Source organism: Peromyscus californicus, unplaced genomic scaffold (genome assembly GCF_007827085.1).
Source record: "Peromyscus californicus insignis strain IS unplaced genomic scaffold, ASM782708v3 Scaffold_18__1_contigs__length_77618521, whole genome shotgun sequence".
Lineage (NCBI taxonomy): Eukaryota > Metazoa > Chordata > Mammalia > Rodentia > Cricetidae > Peromyscus > Peromyscus californicus.
Window position 1 is genome coordinate 6,290,442 of NW_026294480.1, and position 20,477 is coordinate 6,310,918.

The 20,477-nt window shown below is 40.0% G+C and overlaps 1 protein-coding gene and 1 pseudogene across 1 annotated transcript; one reads left to right on the top strand and one right to left on the bottom strand.

Annotated features, from left to right (window-relative positions):
* Positions 1–359: 359 nt before the first annotated feature.
* Positions 360–1,046, top strand: LOC128113351 (protein PIMREG-like; annotated as a pseudogene).
* A 1,650-nt stretch (positions 1,047–2,696) lies between these two features.
* Positions 2,697–19,891, bottom strand: LOC128113349 (zinc finger protein 58-like). Its single transcript, XM_052742952.1, has 4 exons — positions 19,180–19,891; positions 14,324–14,450; positions 13,254–13,349; positions 2,697–6,686 (listed from the first exon to the last, which is right to left on the bottom strand). The coding sequence occupies exons 1-4, from the start codon at positions 19,183–19,185 to the stop codon at positions 5,500–5,502; spliced, it is 1,416 nt and encodes a 471-aa protein (XP_052598912.1). The 5' UTR covers positions 19,186–19,891; the 3' UTR covers positions 2,697–5,499.
* Between the last annotated feature and the right edge of the window lie 586 nt (positions 19,892–20,477).

Sequence of the window (20,477 nt, forward strand, 5' to 3'; positions counted from 1 at the left end):
AGCTGGCAGTGTCTCTCTGCCTCAGCCTTCCTGTTCCCAGAATTCTCTTCTCTGCTTGTCCTGCCTATACTTCTTGCCTGGCTACTGGCCAATCAGCATTTTATTTATACAGAGCGATATCCACAGCAGTGCTGTCATGTTCTGCTTCCATCTTTTAACAGTGTCCAGCCTCATAGCACATATCGACAGCAGGGGAGGCCACTGTTCATCATTCCTCTGTTGTTCTCATGGCAAAGTCAAGTGGAAGTTAAAAGGTGAGTCTGGAAATCTGCTGTGGTGGGAGAAGAGTGCGTGTCAATCTTCAGGTCTCAGGTATCAGGCAGGGAGGATCTAGCTGCAGAGGAGACTAGACCAAGCACATGGCATCTCAGTGGCAGGGCATGACTGCCGCCATGCGCAGATGATCACTCCTAAAGGAGGAACATCTAGAGAAGGTGGTGACCCGGTCTGCTGAGGGCCATCTGGTGACAGGTCCCCTGGGCTCCCTGTGCAGACAGTTCCAAAGGAGGCTGCCACTGAGAGCCGTCAGCCTCAACCTCGGGACTGGCCCCTCCTGCAAATGCCTGGAAACCCCAGAGCCAGAGCAGCAGCATCTTCAGGCTTCAGCTCGCTCAGCCAAAAGCACCTTGGGTGCTATGTCCCAGAGAATCCAGGAGTCCTGCCAAAGTGGCACCAGGTGGCTGATGGGAACACAGGTGAAAGTGAGGAAAAAACGAGTCCAGGACAGAGGGTCCTCACCACCCAGTCTGAGCCAGAAGAACACTTGGCTATACAGGGCCAAACAGGATGCCAGAGTCAGGGGACATCCACGCCTCTCTGACCAGATGGGTCTACGTGCCCAATGATGTCAGTGGCTAAGGAGGGAGGCTGCCCTCTGGAGCCCCTGTTTCTCCACAGAACCTTTCTGCTCTCCCAGTGAGTCTGACCGTGACCTAGAGCCTATGGGGGCTGGAATCCAGCATCTCCAGAAGCTGTCACAAAAACTAGACAAAGCCATCAAGGCCGAAGAGAGTGGTGACATGACTGTCTCCCTTATTCGTGAATGAGGACAGCAGGCATCCTACAGAAAACAGGCCCTGTCCAGCCACCAAGCCATCAGGATGTCCATGCCACCCACCCCATGAACTTCCAGAGGAGGCACTGGGCTCATCAGCATCCCCAGGCCACTGCTAATAAGGACTTGACTAACAGGGGATCCAGAAGCCTTCTATTTCAGCCATATCTGGGCCCACTGATAACCACTGGCCACAGCCCAAGAGTGATTTAGGAAGACCTTGAAGAGGTAATGGGAACTGCCCATGCTCTCCAGGAGGACTCATACAGCACCCTGTTCTTCAGCCTCACAGAGGCCCACACATATTAGGAATGTAGCATAAGATGCTAGACATTTCTGAACCTTGTAAGTAGGACCAAGGCCCTGCAGGAGTCATCCCATGAAACCACCCTCTTTATTCCCAGTGCAGAGATTCTTGGGGACCACTTTTACCCCTGATCCCACAGGGTCCCATAGAAAGAGGAGATATTTGTAGACTGCAAGCCTGAGCTCTTGGGCCTACTTATCATCTCAGTGTGGGGAACTGGGGTGTGCAGGAAGGGGAACACTGTTCAAGACCAGTTTCTGCTCTTTGTAAATTATTTAGGAAATCTACTATGTCATTTTATTAGAAAGATACCAGTGTGGCAGTTTCTAGATCACATTGCTTTTTCATAATGAAAAACTCTCTTTTGGAAAAAAAAAAAAAGGTGAGTCTGGCTGAATCTTATCACTGCAAAGCCATCCCTGTCTCCTCCTGAGGTTACACTAATACAGGGCTCCTTAGTCCTCACATCTGAGCCTTTCTGGGAGTCCACTCACTTCATCCCTCATGACGCCTTCCCAGGAGGATGCTGACCCTCTGTAAACTTTATGACAGCCAGATTCTTTTGCTGTAATCATTGTTAAAACAGGTCAGTTTGGACATATCCAAAACCAACAAGGTTTAAAATGATATTAGTTTGGGAGAATTTAATACATGTATATTGAATGTTTTATTCAGGTCTCCACATTCCTTCACCTATTGCTTCTTACCCTTAGAAACACATTATTCTCCCACCTTCCTGGGCTTTTTCTTCATTATTTCTTCATTCCACTTAGTGCTCCCTCCATGTGTAGGGGTGTAGGACAACTGACTGGAACCTGGAAGCCTCTCAGATTGACTGTCTCCCTCAGGAGCCATCAATTGCCAGAATCTTCTCCACAAGATGAGAGACAAATTGAGGCCCTTAGGCAACCATGCTTATTGTATGGTGGGGTTTAGCCTGTGGAAGTGTTATCCATGTAATAACAGACACAGTGTGTTCATGCATGAAATGGTACTGACATTCCTATCAATGTTTCAGGGTTCTAGAAATGTTTCTCATTTCTACTGTCTCACTGCAGACATCTACCATATCTGGCTTTGACATTCTTTCTGCTGCTTTTCCCTTAGGAATCAATGACTTTTGGCTTTAGATGTATGTGAAGCCAATGTGTGACACAGGTGTCACTTTTAGATTAGGGCCCTCCACAGGCTAATATTCTCTAAACTTTGACCAATTTGCATCTACTTTTATTCTTCATTTTTGGATCCTGCCGACAATTAGCTGGGTATCTGGGTGAGGGCATGCAAACTGTAGAGACAATGAAGAAGACAGAAAAGAGTCGAGAAGATTGCAAGTCAATGCCCGACAGTCCCTTGTTTATTTCACAGCCAGCTTATATACAGTCTTGAAGGACAGAGGTAGAACAATGCACAGCACAGGCATTCAACCACTATCTGTCCTGCCTTATGTCAAGGAGCAAGTAGTCTCATTTTCTATCTCCATGTACCTCCGGCTGGCATCAGCAGTCTGCATCTAGCTAGATAGTGTGTGCCTTCTTATGGGCTAATCAGGACATTCTCACAACCCTCGAGCAAGCAAGATTGAACTCTATTGACTAAGAATAGACTTCAGATTAAAACTGGGAAACTGAGACAGTTTTGGGCTCCCATACTTCATCTATCACACCATATAATATTGTCTGGTGGGTGTTGAAAGGTGCTTGACTCTGTACATGTAAAGATAACTTGGGTTCATTTAGTTAGTATCCACTTATTAGAATAACAGCATTAAATTCTCCCTAGGACTTATCACCTAGCCAAGCAAAAGTATATCACCAAATTAACATCACACCAATTACTGTTTGTGGATAAGATTTAAATCCAATCAGAAAATAATTGGTTCCTCTCATAACTTTCCTGTTATTATTGCTCTATGGGAACTGTTGTTTTTTATCTGAGGCACAGCAGCTGCACCTGATGCCATCTCTGCCTCAGCTGATGACTGCGTCTCTGCAGCTGCTGCCTTGCTGCTGAGGCCTAAGACCGGAAGAGCCTTCTTGTAGTTTTAACTAACTCTCTCTCCTTTTATTTTACCAATAAGGATTCAGGAGCCAGATACTGCTAGAGAGACAGAGATTCTTACACACCAAGGGGAGATATTACAGGAGCTTAGATGACTCCACTGGGAAAAACAACAGTAACTATGCCACAGCCCAGATCTCAGATTCCAGGTACCCTGTGGACAAAGTTAGGACATGTAAAGGTTTCATGTAATACTTATAGTTACAGAAGAAAGGGACTCATTAGTCAAGGCGGTTTAAAACATATTGCTTGATCAAACTGTTGGGGGTTACAACAAAAAGAAGTCTCTACTCTTCTCTGATGACATTCTTTTTTCTATAATATTCAAGGTCCAGCCTTAAATTTATACAAATCCAGGGGCCCAGGAAAGAAACTACCAATAGCGTGGGAATAAATCCAGTTGCTCAGAGCTCTTTAGTTCAATTCATTTATTCCTCAGTTACCATCATTCAGTCACCAGTTCAACTCTCTCAGATCTCTATTTCCTTAGTTCCCTTCTTGTTCCTTCAATTCTTAATTCCATCTAATCTTCAGTTCCTCAATTCCTCAATCCTTCAATCTTCACTTCCTAGTTCCCTCAATTCTTCATTCCCTCAACTCTGTTCCCTCCATTCCTAGTTCTCTCAAATCCTAGCTCTCTCCCATCTTCAATCCCTCAATCCTCCATCCTTCAGTCCTTCCTTCCTTCCTTCCTTCCTTCCTTCCTTCCTTCCTTCCTTTCCTTCTCCCGGGACTGGTCTATATCCGATCCAAGACAGTAACACCTTATATTTTGTATACAGCATAAGATTGTAGGGGTCTCCACTAGAGGCTTCCTGGCAATTTTATTTGCAACCCAAAAGGGGAGAGATTAAGAGTGGAGTCAGTTAGCAGTTGGGATAAATCAGAAAAGGAATTTATGTGCTATAAATATATCCTTATTGTGGTAAGGCCAAGGCATTATGAATCTATCAACTATAGACTTACAGGTAATAGGGTAGGCAAAGTCTGTAGGTCACTAAAAGTTAAAACTGTCACCTTTTTCCTCTGCCACCAGTTTCCTGATGGGGTGGGGGTGGGTGGGGGTGGGGGAGAGGGGGAGAAGAGTACTGATAGCTACTCAATCTGCATCACAGCTTGAAACACCTGCTGAGGGGAAACTCCCTTTGATCTAAGAGATTCTCTAGCGCAGTGAGAGAGAGAGGGGAGGCCTTGATTTGCACAAGAAACAAAGCTTGTTCATCTAGTTGGTAGGCATTTGGCCTATGAGACATGTAGTCTCCAAAAGGACATTTTATCTAAGTTGGGGGGTTCTCAGGCATCTAACAGATGACCTGGTAGCTGTCTGTTGCTTGTTCATCTTTTAAGACTTTGTTTGGGGTTGACTTTATCTTAGGAAGTAGCTAAAGGAGGGTATTTGCAAATGGCAGATACCCAAAACAAATGATAAAGAGGGGGCCTGGAGCTCAGAGGCAGAAGGTTCTGCTATGTGACTATTCAGGTGCTTTGAAAAGGAGACTCACACACACATACACACACAAACACTTTAGGAGAATTATGAGCACAAAGAATTCATAGCAAGACACAACTGAATATTAAGCCACAAAACACCAATAGACCTTGCTGATTGGCTTTCCCACTTGACCCTTGGCCTCGTCAAGGTATAGCTTATTATATACAGCTGGACTTCTATTTCATATTCCTGTGGCTCGCATAATTCTTAGCATTTGTGCTCTTGGAAGTTAGGTGTTCATGTGGACATTCCAACATAATTAACTTAATATTCTCCACTATGGATTCATTAGAGGTGGATAAAACCTGAATTATCAGCAAAGATTTTACCACACTTCACACATTCATAGAATTTGTAGTCAGAATGAATTATTTGATGTGTTTTAAGGATTGAAGAAGTAAACTTAAAACATTTGAAGGATTTCTCTCCTGTATGAACTATATCATGTATTGAGTAAGGATATAAAAATTAGCAAAGTCTTTGGCACATTCCCCATACTTTTAGGGATTGTCTTCAGAATGAATTTTTTTTAATGTCATCTAAAAGTTAAAAATAAGGAAAAACATCATCACACTCTTCACACTTTTAGGGTTTGTCTCCAGTATGAACTCTCTTGTGTCTCCTAAGGCCTGATCGATAACAAAAGGCTTTGTGACATACTTCACACTTGTACAGTTTCTCTCCAGTATGAACTGTTTGATGTTCCTGAAGACGCCTAGAACAGGAAAACCGTTTACCACAGTGTATACACATATAAGGATTGTCTTCAGAATGGATTGTTTGATGTCCTCTAAGGGATGAAGATGAGCAAAAACGTCTGCCACACTCTTCACACTTGTAGGGATTGTCTTCCCAGTGAATTGTTTGATGTCGTCTAAGGGATGATGATAAGGAAAAACACTTACCACATGCCTCACACTTGTAGTGATTCCCTTCAGAATGGATTGGTTGATGTTTTCTAAGAGATGAACATGAGGAAAAACATTTACCACACTCCTCACACTTGTATGGTTTCTCTCCAGTATGGACTCTCTGATGTGCTTGAAGGTGTGAAAAGTAGGAAAACCTTTTGCCACACTCTTCACACTTGAACGCACTATCTTCAGAATGGATTGTTTGATGTCGTCTAAGGGATGAAGATGAACAAAAACACTTGCCACACTCTTCACACTTGTAGGGTTTTTGTTCAAAATGGATTATTTGATGTTGTCTAAGGTATGAAGATGAACAAAAACACTTGCCACATTTTTCACACTGGTAGGGTTTCTCTGCAGTATGAATTCGCTTATGTACCTGAAGGATTGATGATTCATAAAAAGCTTTGCCACATTCTATACACTTGTATGGTTTCTCTCCAGTATGAATTCTTTGATGTTGCTTCAGCACTGAAGGAGTATAAAAGGATTTGCCACATTCTTCACACTTGTAGGGTTTTTCTCCAGAATGAATTCTTTGATGTTGCTTCAGCATTGAAGGATAGTAAAATAATTTGCCACATTCCTCACACTTGTAGGATTTTTCATCAGTATGATTTTTCTGATGTATAAAAAGTGATTCACGAGTATTAAAGGTCTTATGACATTCTATACACATGTAGGATTTTTCTCCAGTATGAAGTCTCTTGTGTATGGAAAGTGTTTTATGAGAACTAAGGCCTTTACCACATTCTTCACACTTGTAGAGTTTCTCCCTTTTATGAATTCTCTGGCGTTGAATATACAGTGAGTTACAATCAATGGTCTTGTAAATGTTATAATCATTGGTGGTTATTCCTATTGAGCAAAAGTTGAGATATCATCAGAGGCTAGGAAATATTCTTCATATTTAATGTTTGTCTTTTTAAAGGAACCATTTACTTATATATATTGAAACATCAGTGAGAAACTACAGTACATTTCAAAACCTATAGTCACTAAGCATAAATGACAAAATATTGGAGGTAGAAATAATCTATACTTCTACTAGAATAAGGGCACAACCAAATACAACATAGATATACTGGCATATTATTCAAAGTTTAATAGCTAAGCAAGGTATAAGGGAATTTTAGTAACAGAAATAAAACCACTAAACAGTAGAGATGTTCTATGGCTGGAATGGAAACCCATGAAATTATAAATGAACCAAGCCAGGAAAGGAGAAAGTTAATTGTGACTGTGTGAATTTGTATCATCTAAATACAAAATTTTTCTCCCCATAGAGTTTTATTTTAGAAGGAATAAAAGATATGCTGCACAAGAAGTAAATGGTTCACGAAAATATTGCATTTATAACTCATAAATTCAGGACAGTATTTTATGTTTTATTTCGTTGACAAAAAAATAGAAACCTGAAACATATCAAGTCGTGATTTAAAAAAACTTCAGGCTCACCTGTACATTACACAAATTTTACCGGAGACAAGATATTTGTCAGTGAATAGATGACAACATTACTGATTTCCTTGTTTGTTTATTTTTGCTTTTTCAAGATAAGGTTTCTCTGTGTAGACCTTCCTGTCCTGGAACTATCTAGACTAGGCTGGCCTAAAACTTAAGAGATCTATCTACTTCTGATAGTTGAGGATACCGAGGGGATCCTTATACCTATGCCTCCCACCCAACTGGTATGCAAAATACATTCTAGTTTAAATGTGACAGACTACTCCAGACAAGACCCAACAATTATCCTGGTGTTCTCAAGGTTTCCCCCAAAATAGCAGTGCTCATATACAAAAGGAAGTAGTCTACAAAACAACATCCACATTCCCAAAATATGAGTTATGGATGCTTATTATTATTTAAGGGGGATTGGTTACAAGTATGTATTGGTCATATCTTTTTTGTAAAGGCTGAACAAAAGAATTAAATTCAAAGATCTCTTTCTAACGGAAAAAAGGGGGATATGATATAGAAATGATGGGGTAAAAGGGTAGATTATTGAATCTACTTTAAGCCAAAAGACAACCATTGTATGCATTTTAGTTTATTGAATCAAATTTGAAGTTAATTTTTAATACTGTATGTATATTTCTACTCATTTCGTGTATTGTGTTGATACAGCTCATTTAAAAATGTAATGTGTAATTAAAAATACAGAAAAACATATCTGCTCCTGGTAGCACCAATTTACTTCAAAGAAAATGACAGGCATTGAAGAAACTCTGTATGGAGCTTGTTTTCTTTATGGCAAAAGCCAGCCCTTAGGGCAAAGAAACTGCCCTTTGTGGTGGTAGCTTGTTTGTGCTCTAACAAATAAAGCTTGCCTGGAGATCAGAAGGCAGAACTAGCCACTAGTTAACCATAAAAGCCAGACAGTGGTGGCACACACCTTTAATTCCAGCACTTGCAAGAAGGAAACAAGAAGTTATAAGGCAGGGGGGAAGAGAAGAATTGGTAAGTGTTGTTCAAATACTTAAATGGTATCATAATAAAAAACCTGGAGCCTGATATTGGGGTAAATGCTGAAAGATCAGAGAGACAAAAGAACAAGCCACTACTATGTCTCACCTCAACAACTCCATAAATCCTCTGACTGAATGTCTCTGAGACCTCAGCCAAAAGCTCTCCAGCCATAAAGCTTCAGTGAAAAGGCTTCAGTCAAAAAAGTTTTAGTTCCTGTCTCTTTAAGCCTTATATAACTTTCTCCATCCAGCTATATTGCTTCCTTCTTAGTGCTGGGATTAAAGGCCTGTGACTCCTGAGAAACGGATTAAAGGTGTATCGACCAATGCCTGTCTCTGTTTCTCTCCTAGACTCAGTCAATCTCATGTGATTCATTCAGGGTGGCTTTGCACAGCACCCTGGAATGCTTAGGACAGAAATGAAGAAGTAGGAAAGAAAATTGACTTATTTACTACAGTTATACAGGGCCCAAAAGAAACCTTCAATGATTTTTTTTAAACAAGCATTGACTTCAGCAACAAACAGAATGATACCAAATTCAGAAGCCAGACTAATAATAATTGAATCTCTACCTTTTGAAAATGTTAATTCACAATATAGAAGGGTAATTAGGCCACTAAAGGCAAGATCAGCACCCACAGAGGAATAGATTTGAGATATAGTCAATATTGAATCTCATAACTATGACGATGCTTGGATAGGAGTAGTTTTCAGAAGTTTGAAGAAACATCAAAATATTAGGTGTTTCAATTGTGGCAAACAAGGTCACCTAACAAAGGATTGTGCTCACAACATTGCTAAGAATAATCCAAACAGAATGCCCCTCCCTTCTGGGGTATGCACAAGGTGTGGCAAAGGTCAGCATTCAACTAAAGAATGTAGATCAACAAGGGACAGACAAAATAACTCTTTGACATCTAAAGTTATTTGGCCCCTGTACCAAATTTGGTTCAGTCATTTCCTGTGACCATGGGGGAACACATTCCTAGAGCAATTGAAGAATTTAATGCCTATTGTAAAAAAAAAAAAAAAAAAAAAAACTGCTCTGGTGCTCTGGATGATATAACACCTTTAGAAGATAAAACAAAAAATTCTTGAGAAACAGTAAAGCAAATATTTTGGCAAACTTCTATAAATGAACAGAGGCCAAAGCTAAAAATGTGAATAAATGACATTGCCATTGAAGGTCTTGTAGACACAGGTGCGGATGTAATAATAATTGCACCAGAATCTTGGCATCCAAATTAGCCTATTCAGGAGATATATGTTCAGTTTTTAGGGAATAGATCATTATCTCAAGTAAAACAGAGTGCAAGATGGGTCAAATGTGTAAGGCCAGAAAGACAGAGAAGAATATAAAAGCCATATGTGACTAGCACAGTAATGAATTTATGGGTATGTGATTTGTGACATCAATGATATATTCAGATTAACATCCCTCAAATCTCAAAAACAAACCAAAACTATCATATATTTCTGGAAATAATATAAAAGGTTATTATAAAGAACAGTCACTGACCATTCAGGTTGTTCAAGAACAGGGCACAACAGCTGCTGATCTGTCAAAGGCAACAAAAGCCCTACCTTTAAGATGGATAATCAGCAAACCTGTATGGATTGAGCAATGGCCTTTAACATCAGAGAAATTACAGGCCTTAGAACAACTGGTATAGAAGCAACTAGAAGAATCAACCAGGCAAGAAATGGAATTGGAATTCTCTTATGTCTGTTATTAAAAATAAATCTGTATAGTTTAAGGCCAGCCTGGTCTACAGAGTGAGCTCCAGGACAAACTCCAAAAGCTACAGAGAAACTCTGCCTCAAAAAATAAATAAATAAATAAACAAATAAATAAATAAATAAATAAATAAATAAATAAGAAAAATGGGGAATGGTAACAGATATAAGAGCTATAAATAAGGTGATTCAGCCAACTGGCTCTCTACTGCCTGGAATTTCTTTGTCTTCTCTATTACACAAAGAAGGATCTCTTATAGTTATTGACTTAAAAGACTGTTTCTTCACTATACCTTTAAAAAAAAAGCACAGAGAAAAAATTTTCCTTCCTGTTTTCTATTTATAATAATTTTCAGCCTGCTAAGAGATAACAATGAAAGCTTTTCCCATAGGGACTGTTAAATTGCCCCACCCTGTGCCAACATTTTGTATAACAGCCATTGGAAATGATACATAAGCAAATTCATCAATCTATAGGTTTCCATTATGTGAATTACATTTTACTGGCTGACTCAAACACAGATACTTTAGATTGTTTGAGGAATGAAGGAAAATTGTGCCTTTTCTGGGGTTACAAATTGCTCCTGAAAAAATTCAAAGGTAACATTCTATTAATTATTTAGGATACAAAATAGGATTTAGGATACCCTAAATAGGGTACCCTAAAGATTCCATTGCCCACAGACAGCAGGAAGTAAATTTAAGAACCATATTCCCAAGAGGTGATGTGTGTAGTTTTTGGTCATTCAATGGATTATGGATATTTGTCATCATTTAGGGTGGTTGGTTACAAGTTGTTATTGGTAACGATTAGGAAAAGAGCTGAACAAAGGAGATTCAATTCAAGGATCTTGTTTTGAACAGAAAAAAAAGGGAAATATGGATATGATAGCATAAAAGTATAGATTAATTAATATACTCTGAAAAGAAAGAGGGGGTATAGACATGATAGGATAAAAAGATAGATTGTTAAATCTGCTTTTTAACAAAAAAGAACAACTACTAGTTATAAAAACTTTACATTGGTTTGAATTTTTGTATATTGATATAAATCTGAGGTTATTTTTATTAGAACATACTGTACATACAATTCTACTCTTGTTCAAGGCATTGTACTTTTGCAACTCATTTAACAATATAATGCAAATTATTAGTCCTTGAATGTTATTATTATAAACTATTTAGGATAATGAAAAATGCAAGGTTATTAATTAGTCACGAATTATAATCAAACTTGTATTAAAGTTAGGTATGTTTTCAAGGTCAAAGAGAGATATATTTTAAATAGACAGGTCATCTTCAAACATTTCATACATCTACAGAATGTGGCATTTAAGATGTTTTAATAACATAGATTCCTTTTTTTTTTAATAACAATGAGACATTTGTGGTCTTGGCATCACCAATCTACTTCAGAGAAGATGGTGGGCATTGGGAAAACTCTATATGGAGTTTCCTTTCCTTGTGGGAAAAGTTAAGACACTGGGAAAGAAAGTGCCCTTGCCTCAATTGCTGACTGTATGCTGTCCAAAATGGACAAGCAGGGCACACACACACAAAAAGAACTGCCTCTTTCCCAAGAAATGGAAGGACAGCCTTTCAGAATATCCTGCTTCACATAAACATTTTTGTTATACTTAGTTTTACTTTGTGAAATTAAAACATTCCTTTTCAATTAGACAAAAAGGAGGAAATAATGTGGAATAATCTCTGCACACTGTGAGAATGTGTTGTTTTTATTGTTAATAAAAAGCTGATTGACCCATGGCTAGTAAGAATTTTGGGGGCAGAGAGATTGCTGGGAAGAGTAAGGGCAGAGGAGAAGGAGATAAACATGCCATATGGAGAATAAAAGTACCGTCACATGGCAGAGTGTAAATACAAAATATGGGTTAATAAAAAATATAAGAGCTAGTTAGTAATAAGCCTGAGCCATCAGGCTTATATAATATATAATTATTATATAATTATAAATATAATTAATTTATAATGATAAGTGTCTGAGTGGTTATTTGAGAGTGGCTAGAGGGACACAGCTGATCATGGTCCATTAAAAAATATCGCCTACACTCCACAGTCCTGATCCTATTACAAATCTGGAAGCCAATGAAAATATACACTTAGAGGAAGTTTGAGAATCAGCAAGAGACCTTGAGAAGAAGAGACCCCAAGAGCTCATTGGACTCATGGTAATGTTCGCATTAATGCTTCCTGTAGGGCTAGCCACAGTAGCTACCCTGACTGGATGTGAAACAAAACATTTTACTAGCTCTTATGTATCTGGGATTACCAGGGTTATATGTAAATGTTTCTAATTTCTCTAACAAGTTGTGACCTAGAATATATCCAAATAACAGTTAGACCTAATATATGATAAATATGTTTATCTGAAAAAAGAATAGAAAACAAACCCAAAAACCAAGGAGTCTTACAACACACTGAAATCTAAATCTACTAATTGCCATAAAAGTAAAGCACAAAATCACTGTATACAAACTAGTTTGATGGGCATGCTTGAGTCAACAGTTTAAGGCCTTGTAGCTCATCCTGTCCTACTCTTCCTAGGTCTGATGGTCAGGCCCTGCTGAACGAACTGGTGGTAAATGGGTTGAAAATACCAAACATCCTCGGTAAATCAGTGCACATAATGGCCCCATACAACCCCTTCTACAATAAGTAAGAACAAGTGCCGAATGAACTGTCCAAAGTGTCTCTGGTTTGTATGAGTTTTATCTAACTGCTCCCCTCTAATCAGTAGAACTGAAAGTGTTGCTGTTTCTGTCTCTGCCTGCCTCTCAGTGATGGAATTGTGGGTTTGGCTTAATAAATCCTATCATGCTCACTTTGGTGTAGAGATCTTTTTGGCATGAGTCTACTCTCACCTCTGCTACAAAAAAAAAAAAAAAAAAAAATCACTCTCAGTGTCACCAGCACTCAATTCTTGTTGCCTGAGTCTTACACTATAATACAGACTCAACAACAACAAAAACCCTGAAAGACACTGTAAATACAAACACAGCTCTCTGTTGGGGAAATACAAAGCTTAAGAGCCTCAACCATCATAAACAAATGAATGATGTGCTTTGATAAGAAAGACATGAAGGAGAGACCCAAAGAATGATTACCATAGTATCATGTTTCAAGACACATGGGAAAGCCTGCCTTTCTGTTAAATATTTGGACCTCAATTCTGCTCCCAAACCCCTCATGCCTACACACCTGGATGCACATTGGCTGCTGCTTGTCTCTTCACATATGAAGGCTCTTGTCTTTGCTCCAAAAATGTCACTAGGTATGGCTTAGACATAGCAAGACCTGTTTGTAGGAAAAGGGGAGAAGATTGCTTATGTGTTTTCTTACTTGGAATTGACAAGTCACTTCCAGTACATGGCTTATAAGGAAAGAAATGTAATAAATGATTGAAGACAATCAGTTCCTTGAATGTTTTCTGATAGGATCACTACACTACACAAAGAAATTTACAACATTCAGATTATGAGTTTCATTTAAAGAAATAACATTAAAACTGAATTATAAAACACTTTAGTAAGTGTACTCCAAGTCTCATGCCACTGAATTTCTAACAGTCCCACTAGAGTGAAGGAAATATACATCCAACAGAGAAAAGTTAAACACAAAAAGAGAACAACAGTGAAATGATTCTTATTTTTTTCACAATTTATTTTTCTTTTTCATATGTATTAGTGTTTTGCCTGCATATATGTCTGTGTGAGGATGAAGCTTTAATTTAGTTAACTTTATCAATAAAAAATTGAGAGTCAGATATCAGGAAAAGAACCTGAAAGATCAGAGAAGCAGGGGAGCAGCCATCACTGACTTGCTACATCTTCCATTCCTCCATCCAAAAGGACTGAGATCCTGCTCAGCCCCACCTTACCACTTCCTGTCCCTCTCTCTACAGTCCTCCAAACCTCTATGGCCAGATAGTGGATAGCTCTGCCCTCTGACTAAAGCAAGCTTTATATGTGAGAACACACAAAAAAAATATCACACAGCATGAGGGCGACAAGTCTTGGGATCACAGACAGTTGTGAGCTGCATATGGGTACTGGGAAATGAATCCGGGTCCTCTAGAGAAGCATTCAGTGCACTTAACAACTGAGCAATCTCACCAGCCCCAAAATTATTTTTAATACAGCAATCTCCCTAATTTTTCTGAAAATGAAGGATATGAAACTGGCTGTTAAAATGCTCCCATGAGATACCATACAAATTGAGGAAGCTACATGTTGATGGTAAAATAAGAATTTACAATATATGATCCTCACCAAGGAACACAAGGTTGCTGTAATTCTCCAACATCACATCCCTGTACAAATTCCACTGAGCAGGCTCCAGGCATTCCCTCTCTTCTGGAGAGAAATCAATGGCCACATCCCAAAAAGACAGCATTTCCTGAAATAAAGATCAATGAATGATATCACATTTTAGTTTAATTAAAACCATTAATAATATAAATACCAAGATGCATTGGGCTGGAGAGTTCTCCTGTCAACTTGACACTAGCTAGGGTCACTTGAGAACAGATTTCCTGTAGCTAATCCTAGGTGGCATTTTACTAATTACTGATTGAAACGACATAGCACAGCCCATTATGGGTGGTGCCCACCCTAGGCATGCTTTTCTGTATGATATAGGAAAGCAGGCAGGACAAGTCAATAAGAAGTGTTCTTCTGTGGCCTCTGCTCCATTTTTTTCCCTCCAGTTCCTGCGTTGACTTCCCTCAGTGATAGACTGTAACCTGAAGTTGTAGTCTAAATAAACCCTTTCTTCTCCAAGATGTCTTTCATCATGGTCTTGATCACAGCAATAGAAACCCTAACACAGGCATCATGGGTCAGTGGTAAAAAATGTAGGTTTTTGCCAGGATGAAAGAGAGCTAGAAATGTTTCTTACATAAGTGAGTAATATTCCTCAGACAAGTCTGAAGTGGTCACATGATCTTACACTGCACCTATCTTCTAGGAAACACAAGGTAAGAGCTCCTATAAGACCAGTTGGACATAATTCATTAAAGACAGATGGAATGTAAAAATAAATGCATACACAGAACATGCATTTAGTACCATATGCTACTATACACCACACATACACACATATCTCACAGGAGAAAGTCATGGTCAGGAAGAAGGAATTCCTCAACAGTTAATATGCCTAGCTGCTGCAAGCCATAGGAAAACATAATGGAACTCAGCTACTATCACAAAAGCTACTACTTGGAAAAGCAAAGGACTTCTCCAAAGGTCAAGCCATGGCTTAAGGAGTCTTGGTGATATTTAGCTAAAATAATGATTGTTTTGCATGCTTCCAAGAACTACCAGTGTATTTATCTAAAATGCCTATCAAGCATCCAAAGCCATACGAAACAACACCTGTCTCCTAGGTCAGGCAGATAGCTTTATTTCTTGTGCAATTTAGGGTGAGACCATTCTTTCTATATAACCTTACTAATAGAACCCTAACTTCTTACCTAACCACTTCTAGGAATGCAGACTGAGCACATAGATCCCTTTTCCATATACTAACCAGTCATTAGCACTCAGCTGACCTCCTCTTTTACCACTCCCATTTTTAGGACATAAAAGAAAGGCTGGTGGTCACTGCCTGAGGAAAATTTTTACCCAATAAAATTAACAGCAAACACTTCAAGGGCCTTTGATACTGGCAAAGTTCACTTTAAATGGAGAAAAAAATGCAAATTATGTCTGGTCTGAGGGGCACATTGCCATTCATTAAAAATTGTTACCCATTCTTCCTATAATTAGGAGGTAGATAGAGAACTCCACTTGAATGGTGGCTGGTCCTAGAGGTGAGCCTAGGACAACAAAATGAACAGGGCAGATGTAATAAGAACTCCTGAATCTTCTGTCGGTGTCCCTTAGAAATATCTTTTCAGAGAGTCAGATAAAACTGAAGACTAGCAGATCATTGGTGGGAAGTCAAAATGATAGGCAAAGAGAGGACTGGATTACTGATCAGGAACTAAAAAAAAAATTACTCTCTATTCAAAATCACCAATCTACAGAATATATAACACAGTCCTTTAAATACACAGCACACACATCATGGAGAAGCAACTCCTAGATCTTTTTCCCAGGGCTTTACTCACACAACTGTGCCATGAAATAATGACTAATTTTGGCTTCAAGCCACCAAGTTGTGCAATTTTATGACACAGAAAGTTGGTTAAACCATGAAAAAAATATGGTAGACAAAATATAGTATTGGCTTTGGTAACATGAATTATATAACTTTAGTTTCATAATGTATCACATGTTTTGCTCTGTACATTAGATGTCTAGCTATATTTGTGGATTTTAATTGTCAATATATTGTTTCTGAGTCTTCTTCAAGCAACAGTATGTGTAATATATCCAATAACGATTTGGGACATGCATCCTCATAAATCCAATTTAAATTCATATAGATGCTGCAAAGAGAACAATGGGATGCAGATTTTGAAAGAGTTGGCCTTGCAACCACACACACCTATCAATTCAAAATATGTTGCTGCATTTGATAATGATTATGGAGGACACTATGGCAGACACTTTTATAACCGGTAAACGACAATGTGATGAAAATCTGAGCAGCTCAGGTTTAGTCCTTTGCATGTCTTTGACCCCTGTTCAAACCTTGCAATGTCTCTCCAAGGCCTCTGACATAGTCATATAGCTCGACCAACATGAAATGAATGTCATCACCCAGCACACCTCCCCTCCCCAGTTTCCCAGATGTCTTACACGGCAAGGTTCATGCATGAGTTGTAAACACAAGGAACTCCTTCCCTCACATTGACATTAGGTGACATTAGAATACAATGAAAGAAGCCTGGGAGGAAAGAGATAGGATTGCTCAACAAGGGGAACTGGACTGGACCTGTGGAAGAGCAGGAACCAACATGAATAGTCTGCTTTACTGGTTGGATATGGTAGTGCCCCATGTGAAGGATAGTGAGGAAGGGGTTTTGTTCTGGCTGACTGTAAGAAGCATCTGCACACAGTGGAACCTCTGGAGTAAGGACAGGGGAAGGCATCCCAGTGCAGAAAAAGACCCAGGAATGTAACCACAGCAGCCACATCAGTCAAGAACTGCAGAATGGAAATGAAGAAATAATGGAGTCTCAGATTAGATATGAAAGGAGCAAACTGGAAGAAATCAATGAAACCAGAAGAAATCAGCATAAGGTCATTAAGTAAATAACCCAGATTAATATCCAGAAAGAATGAACAATCACTGCATATAGTGATGAATATTTAAGACAGGCAAAGAGGAGTTTTTCCTCACAGAATACATGAAAACAAGTATGTAATCACAGAAATTTAATACCTACAACAAAAGCATGATAGTGAAAAAAGTTTACATTACACATGGAATGGGCAACACAAGTAAAAAACATGAAATTAACAATAGAAAGTATTTATCATGTCTATAAAGTATGGTCAAATGTTTTCTGTCACAGACTTAGGTATCCTAGGCATCCTTGAATTTGCTATGAAGCAGAGGATGACCAGAGGTACACACACACACACACACACACACACACACACACACACACACACACACACACACACACACAAATGCAGAGACTGTAGCACGAATCTTAACAGGTCTTATTAATAAAATCAAACCTGAAGCCAGGTATTGGGGTTAATGCTGGAAGATCAGAGAAGCAGGACAAGCAGAACACCTCACCTTGCCAATTCCTCAGCTGATACTGCTTCCTCAGACTAGAAGTCTCTAAGTCCTCATCCGAAAGGATCTCAGCTGAACTGCTGCTAAAAGCCGGAAAGTTTAACCAGGCTCTAGTTCCTGGTCCTCACGCCTTATATACCTTTCTGCTTTCTGCCATCACTTCCTGGGATTAAAAGCGTGAGTAACCATGCCTGGCTGTTTCCAGTGTGGCCATGAACTTACAGAGATCCAGACGGATTTCTGCCTCTGGAATGCTAAGATTAAAGGTGTGTGTGTGAACATTTTCTGGCCTCTATATCTAGTGGCTGTTCTGTTCTCTGACCCCAGATAAGTTTATTAGGGTGCACAATATTTTGGGAAACACAATATCATCACAAGAGATGACAGGGATGTGCAATACAGTAGACTGGAGTTTCTTTCCTATCACAGGTCTGTTTACTGTAAATCACATGAATACACACAGTCTGTGAGTTCTTCCTCACCCCGCTGACCTGACAAAAATGCCTGGCACTGGAACCCAAGGCCATGAGAGTGTTTTACCTGTGTCTAGGTACCCTACTATTAGACAACTCAATAATTTCAATGAAAACATGTTGACACAACCATTTGGGGACAAGCAGACATCAGCACTTTCTTACAAATACTCAGACCTAAATTATGGATGAAGGACCTTTCAAAGATTTAAGAAAACCCAGCCATTAAGGTGAAGCTGGGTTGAGCTTCCCTAATCCCCATTCTTCTGTGCACTGGGTCTTCCCCTCCATATGTCTGCAGAATGTGTGTTCGCTCACCCTAGTCAAGGCTTTTCTACAGCAGCTGATTCTGGTAGAGCTGTCAGCTGTGTTCCAGAATTTCCCACTGGCGAGTTATTGGGACTCAGGTTTTTTTCCTCTCTTAATTCCTTAACTGGCAGAGAAAATGAACACGATCAAGACCTCAAGACCGTCACACTAGGCTGGCTACAGAGTTCAGGAAGGATCCAAAACACCATTTGCTCTACAGATTCTGAGAAATCTGACAGCGTCCTCCATGTGAGAACGGCTCAGCTAGAGAAGCATGCTTCCCCACCAAAGCTGCTCACTGAGCTCCCCAGCTCCACCTCAGGAGCAGGCAGTCAGCTGACCATCATTAGTTTGCAATCCAGGACTTGCACTATCATCTACTCCGCGCTACCAGGCAGCTCTCCTATGCCAGAAGCCCAAGGTGGCCTCGGGCTGCGCGCAGTGTCCTAAGGAAACTGTCACTCAGGGCACAGTCCCTATCGCCCTCTCCCCAGCCCTGAGCTGCAACCTCAGGTGACCCAGTCAGTTCAGCACAGCAGCTCCAAGGCAGCTTCTTCCGCCCTGCCACCCAGCCCAGGTTCGCTCCCTCCAAGTCGGACCCCGGCACCCCGCACAGTGCGTCAGGCCGCGCTGCACCCTGAACTAACCTCCATGTCTGAGACGCGTTGTGTAGGGCAGGACTCTCGCCAAACTTTGAGGAAGCTGTACCTGTGAGTGCTAGACGCCGGAAGGGGATTTCTTGGTCGGCTCCCTGTGATGTCACAGTCGCATGGACTACATTTCCCAGAAGTCTGAGCAAAGGAATTCCTGTTCTCCTAGTTTAGATGATGGTTAGTCTTCCTGGATTAGTTTGGCTGCCTGCAGAAGAGTTTGGGAGGAAGAAACACAATCCGGTGGACAGCTGTTTGGCCTGAGAAAAACCAATTGCACGAATGTCTGATTAAAGCAAACTTCATGTTACAGGAGCACCAGGAACTGGCCCGTTGGCTTTCTCTCCCAAAGTCGGTATTTCAGAGAGCAGCACCCCCCACCCCCCATAGTCTTTTCAGTTCCCTTGATGGGGGTTATGGTTAATAGAAAACAGATGTCGAGATAGTTGGCCGTTAGAAAGGATAAAATAAAAACAGCTGAAGTTCAAAAATAAATCACGTGGGAGGGGAAACATCAAGGTATCTAGAAAAACATGTTCATAAGGCAAAAGTGCAATCATTCCACAGGTTATTTTTGTAAGGCAAACGATGGGCAGGCATCATGGGGCCACAAGTTCAGAAGAGTTGAAACATGTTGTAAGACAAATTGCTAAATGATCTTATTAATAAAACCTGGTGCCAGATATTGGGGTAAATTCCGAAAGATCAGAGGTATAGGACAAGCCAAAGCCAATCTCACCTTACAGACCTCCAGCTTCCAAAGAGAGCTACTTCCTGTATACCCACACCTAGATGCCTTTCTGTTCTGCCATCTCATTTCCTCTATGCCCAGCTACATCACTTCCTCTTCCTGCCTAGCTCTGTCACTTCCTGTCTGTCTGTATAGACCTCCAGACCTTCATGGTTAAGTAGTGTTGGAATTTAAGGCGTGTTTCACCATGACTGGCTCTGTTCCCAGAGTGGGCTTAAACTCACAAAGATCCAGACAGCTGCCTCCGAAGTGATAGGATTAAAGGCTTATGCTACCATTGCCTGACTTCTACTTAATATAGTGCCTGGCTTTTTCCTCTGATCCTCAGATAAACTTTATTGGGGACACAGATAAAATATCACCACACATGTTTTGGAGGGTACATTAGGCTTAGGAAACAGAAACTTATTCTTGTAAGATATGGATCCTTAATAACTGTATAAAAATGTGATTTCTTAACAACAATGTGGCTTCTATTTTGGTTTCAAATGCCATGGGAAATCAGTCTGGTGTTCACTTCCAGATCCACAAAACACACAGAAAT